The sequence below is a fragment of the Cottoperca gobio genome, chromosome 12 (genome assembly GCF_900634415.1).
Source record: "Cottoperca gobio chromosome 12, fCotGob3.1, whole genome shotgun sequence".
Lineage (NCBI taxonomy): Eukaryota > Metazoa > Chordata > Actinopteri > Perciformes > Bovichtidae > Cottoperca > Cottoperca gobio.
In genome coordinates, this window is record NC_041366.1 from 2,158,433 (window position 1) to 2,164,479 (window position 6,047).

Below are 6,047 nucleotides of genomic sequence, written 5' to 3' on the forward strand. Positions count from 1 at the left end.
ATCTATGATTACACCCGCAGCATTTGCTCTCTTCACTCTTTGCCGTGGTTCTTTTTAAGGATGTAATGATTCCGAGTGCTGAGCAACGTACAGTCTCAGTCAAATTAATATCTGAAGAAAGGTTTGATTGTGGTTCAGGAGAACAGCTGACTCATAACTGGTTCCACCTACAGTAATGCAATGTTATTTAGCAGCCAACCTCGGAGCAGTAACATGTTCTAAGAGCGCATACATTTTTTTGTCGCGTTATTTTTTCTGTGATTAATTAATCGAAATGAACGCGCTAATTCGACAGCCCTAACTTGAATTACTATCAATATTGGATTTAAATGAGATGTAACTACCAGCAATACTAGTGTGTCAAGGCCATTTTGCCATTGGTTTGTTGACACTTTGTTAACATGCATGAAAAATGACTGTGTCCATCTGGCTTGCCGTAGTTGGGTGTGAGTGAAATGTGAGCTGTTAGGTCACTGATGTAGACAGCTGTGTTGATTTAAACTGATGAATGTCTGAAAACACGGCTGAAATGAGTCCAGTGTAGACAGTCAGGGGTAAACATACCGCAGGAACATTCTCAGAGCTGTGAGGGGGTGTGATGGGATGTCCCTGGATCTTTTGTGCATGAAAGGGCATAAAAACAGGGTGTGAAGTTGCTCTTTTACAATGGATTTGATGTGCATTTCGAACCTCAGCCCCCTCATGGAACAAACGCTGTGACAGTCCCAGTTTAGTGTGTGGCCTCTGTGTACAGTACAGCTGATGAAGGGAGAGTCACAGTGTTATGTTGTATGTCAGGGCCAGACTAACAGTAACATTCTAGCCAAAGATAAACCAGTAGAGGGGGATTCACTAATGTCTGTGTGACTGTGCCAGCTTAGTGTCTGATTTCAGCCGCAAAAGGAGAAGACTCCTCTTTGTTAGAGCCGAGCTGCCCAATGAGACAAATGTTTGGCTTTGAGTGGAGTTCAGCAGGCTGCCTTTCGTTGCCTTTTACAGTTATTCTCAGGCACTGAGCAGGAAAAAAACTGCTTTGGTTTTTTCTCTGAGCACTGGTAGAAGTTCTCATTCCCTTTCCAGGAGTTGCTGTTCACAAGAAACACAGCTAATGTGTCTGCTGTCTCAAGTCTGCATGAGTCTGTTTCCACATTCCCCCAAACACAAGAACATGGTCCATCATTAGAGATATCTGTTAAGCATTGCTCTTAGAATCTTCCCCTTTATTCTTCTTAGTATGACAACAAACCCACTTACTAGCTTTTTTCTAGAACTTAAACCGTGAAAAGCTCCAGAAAAAAGCCACAAAAGTGGACTTTATGTCAGTGTACTCCTTCTGATGTCAAGAGTGACACACTCAAAATATTTTTTAAATATTTGTTTGTTTCTTCAGGCTGCTGGAAATGCTGTGAAGAGAGCCGCTGATAACCTGGTGAAAGCAGCACAGAAAGCAGCGTTTGATGCTCAGGATGACCAGGCTGTGGTGGTCAAGAGTAAGATGGTGGGAGGTATCGCTCAGGTGAGTCAAAGATCCCACACACAGCAGCAGCACAAACAGATGCCATTTATTTAATCCATGTTCCGATTCTTTGCCCATCAACTATATATATATATATATATATATATATATATATATATATATATATATATATATATATATATATATATATATATATATATATATTAATCTAAATAAATTAAGTGCATAAAATAAAGAATGTGCTTTGTAAAGAATACATAGTTGGACAGCAACACAAAGGTTAGATGCTTTATTAGAAAATGTTTTTACAATGAGGACTAACTGATGTGTTTGGCTAACGTAATGCTCTCAGGTAACGAGTTCGGTTGAAGTTGCTGGACTGTAAATTTCCCCAAATCCAATAAGGAGCCAGAGATGCTAACACTAGCTGATAGCTAGCTCATACAGTCAGTCCTAAATGTTATTTTTTTCCACAAATTGATGGCTAACTTTTGGCCTTTAAAGTAACGCTAGGGTTAGGTTACTGTTAGAGTAGATACACACACATTCCTTACACTCTTACCTGTCAACCCTCCCATTTTTCCTGGGATTATCCTGTATTTTTACTTCTGTCCCGCTGTCCTCCCGTTGAAATATTTTCCCGTAATTATCCCGTATTTTTAACCTTTAAAAAAAAAAAGAAAAAAGGCCTAATTAAAAAAAGTGTGCAGTGGTAAAGTGGCCTCCGGTAGAGCAGGTGGCAGTATTATGTTTAACATGAGCTGAAAAACATTATCCGCCAGTAAACACAGAACAGGAACAATAACACAGAAGAAGACGAAACAATATGGATGAGAGTCACAGTGAACGGGAGATGGATGGAGACGCAGTTGTACCTGCCAAAAAAGTTAAAACTTTATGCAAGTACCTGGTCAAATGGGAGGAGACCTTCCCTTATTTAATAAAAAGCAGAGTCGGGCAAACTCGTGCTTTTTGTAAAGTGTGCCATTCAGATTTTATCATTGCACACAGCGGAAAAAGCGATGTTCACCAGCATGAACAATCGTCAATGACTTCATTTGTGACAAGAACTGTGTCGGAGGCAGACCAAGTGACCAAAGCTGAGGGAAAGATGTCGATGCTTTGCACCAAAAATAATGTAGCCTTCAGCTTCTGCGATGATTTCAGTCGCAGTGTAGCGGACATGTTTCCAGACTCTGCCATCGCAAGGAAGAACTCGTCGGGGGAAACAAAAGCCACACAACTCATCCATCATCAAATAAATTAATATTAACTAATAAATAAAATACATCTTATAAACATGTCTGTACAAGTAATACATACTTTACATAAACATGTATTTCCTGAATGTATATACCCGTCCTTTATGTGGTTACGTTTACATTGGTGGCTGTTAAAATATGGGCGGAGTCCGGCAAAAGATTTCCCTTATTTTGAAATTCCAATGTTGACAGGTATGCTTACACTCTTTATATAACAGGTTTCTCTTAAAAGATCCCTCTGCAGGGCGTCTTGGTAGCTCACCTGGTAGAGCAGCATCCTGAACTAAGGCTCGATCTGCCCTGTAGAGGCCCAGGGTTTAAATTCGACTCATGGCCCTATCCCTCTCCCCATTTCAAGCCTATCCTCTGTACTATTAATAAAGGCAATAAGCCAAAAAAAAATAGAGCCCCATGCGCACCACTCTTCACAGATCTGCCTAATTCTGATTTCTAAACTATTGCTGCTAACAATAAGTGTGCGGGGTTTAGCGGATAGTCAGTGATTGGATGCGTGTTCCCTCAGTGTGCTGACAGACTTTGTTGTTTTGCAGATCATCGCAGCCCAGGAGGAGATGCTGCGGAAAGAAAGGGAGCTGGATGAGGCCAGGAAGAGACTGGCCACGATCAGACAGCAGCAGTACAAGTTCCTTCCCTCCGAGCTGCGGGAGGACGACCAGGAACAGTGAGAGAGTGCACTTCAGTAATGCAACAGTGATCCGCGGAATGCTCAGGACCTTCCCCCAGCTACATGTAGGGAGAGGAGGCTTCATGCTTCAGCAGAAACATAACATTAGGCAGATTGAATCAATTCCACAGTGACGTATCAGGATGGTTATTATCAATCTGGTTCTGTATTTAAGTTTTAAAGTCAAAAGTGAAATGATGCCAATGATTATGAATTTTGATAATACAGAAATATATATGCCTGAAGTCCTTATTAAGGTATCTGTGCTTTTGATTATATATGATCATATACTTTTCACTATATCTGGCTCTTTCTTCGTCCTTTTTATCTGGCTATGTCTTTGTTGTGTACATGCGGTGTGGCTACGTAAAATAACGAAATCCTGCCAATAAATTCTGCTCGCCTTCACTGTTAGAACTTAGAGATATGAAGGCAAGCACAATTTAGGCTTCTATGCAAATGATGAATATTCTATGCAAATTTTCTATGCAGATGTTTTTTTGTTGTGTGTGTGTGTGTGTGTGTGTGTGTGTGTGTGAGCATGTTTTGAGGCAAAGAGACGCGATGTCTCAGCGATGGTTCATTGTTGAGCTGAGGTGTGTGGCGACCACAGTGATGATATTCAGTACTGTATGTTACTTGTCACACTGTTTAAATCTGAAATAAGGACAATGAAACAAAATGCAGTTTTAAACTTTAGATTTCGATAAATTAACTTTGCAATGGAACAAATCAGAGTGGGAACACATTATTTTTCTAAAGATTAAGCTATGAAATGTATTATAAAGGAATCTTTCCGTAAGTCGCCATCTTAGTAAACGTTTTTTGTGTCAGTATTTTTGATTTAAGCAGCTACAGTATTTAGGCCTGGATTAGATAGGAATATTTGTTTGTGTAAAGATTACGAAGCCATATATTTAACTTTGAGACATTTGACATCGTATTGACTGTATTTGGGTGCTCAGTGTTTGTGACTCGCTCCAGTAACATGTTATCTGTGCCATTATTTGTGCCTCACGCAGTGCTTTATACTTTCTAAAGCATTCCTGCACAGTACAATCCTAGGATGCTCGTCTGAGTAGAGTTTAGTTAATTTCATATTACCAAGGCCTTAATGTTAGCGCACGCTTTGTTCCCAGTGTATCTGCTTATAAAGTGCCTTCATCGAAAGTGTCAGGTATTATAAACTGATACCAAACATTCACCCCCTCGATGCACTTCATTCATAACTCATTGAATAATTTATCAAAATAATGGTTATGATCCACCCTTACACCAAGTGTGTACAAAGTGTCTTTATTTTCCTTTACATAGTATTTTCAGAACAAACCTGGCACAGCATGCCTAATATGAAAATATATGTAATCATGCAATGTCTTTTTTTCCTTTGCTCACATTTTGACAGCAGCACCACCTCATGGGCACTGTAACAGAGATTTATATTCAATAAAGCCAGTTTTCAGTGAAAATGTTGACATCCATTTCTTAACAGTTAGACATTCACTGTGCTCACCCTCTTCTCAAGAGAAAGAAGAGACTCTTTCCTCAACATCTACTCAGTTACTCCTCGTGTACAGCTGCTGTGGAGCTAACGTAATGCAACCTGTCTATTATATAAATATATTGGAAAAAAGTTCATATTTGAACTACATTTTTAAATCTAAGTGTTCATAACCAGCATCATAACGTCCTGTGGGCAAAAATAAGTTAACAGTTCCCCCCCTTCTCTGTGCATTGTGTACAATACTCATCTGTTAGAAAACTACCTGGCCCCAGGTTTGCTGTGAGGTGATTTGATTAATATAATATAATTACAATTATAACCATATAAACCAGCGGTGTGCCCTAAAAATGATGTTCCCGTACAACGTACTTAATTCTTAATTCCGAAACACATTTTTCCCCGATTACAGTCACAGTTGTAAACATGTGGTTAACGTTGTGAATTTAAACCAAACTCATGTTCAGTAAAAGATCATGGTTTGGGTTAAAATAAGTATGTTTTTTATGTAACTTAAGTTACATACGTAAGTTAAGTTCATTACTTATGTGACGTAAATTAATAATGTTACGTTTATGAACTTACGTACATATGTTAAAATAATCAAAGTTGACTTTTTATTTTACACGGGACACAAACAGCATTTTGTTGTACATCACTTTTAGGAGACCAGGCTGTGAAATGAGAAGATACAACTGAATTTTAAGATGGGCCTCAGGATTTGGCAATACATCAGGACACATCTTGATATTGTGCTTTAGTATAACATACTCCCACATTCTGAAACAAACTACTATCACCACATTGACTATGGGGCTTTTGAGTCCCCTGAGGATCTGGGGCCCTTAACCCTAACCCTAACCCTTGCATTGGTAATCCACTCTTGCTGTTGGTTTACTTCCCTGACCACACACCCTTACTGTAGAAGCATAAAGTAGAATAACATAACCATTCTCATACAGTAGGGTACAAGTGTCCTACCTGGAGATTGTACTTAAGTACATTACTTGAGTTTCTGTCTAGGTCATTTTCATTTTAGAAACGTAGCATTTACTATAGTAAAATGTCTGAATTTGAAATGAATGTATTAGCAATGTTCACAGTGAACTTCCCTCAGGGTGA

General features: G+C 39.1%; 1 protein-coding gene across 1 annotated transcript in view; it reads left to right on the forward strand.

Annotated features, from left to right (window-relative positions):
• tln1 (talin 1) overlaps positions 1-4,893 on the forward strand; it is a 60,219-nt gene extending 55,326 nt beyond the window's left edge. Inside the window, exons 56-57 of the mRNA XM_029444271.1 lie at positions 1,391-1,516; positions 3,291-4,893. Coding sequence (XP_029300131.1) covers positions 1,391-1,516; positions 3,291-3,425 — 261 coding nt within the window. The 3' untranslated portion in view covers positions 3,426-4,893. The remainder of the gene's footprint in view (positions 1-1,390; positions 1,517-3,290) is intronic.
• The last annotated feature ends 1,154 nt before the right edge of the window (positions 4,894-6,047 follow it).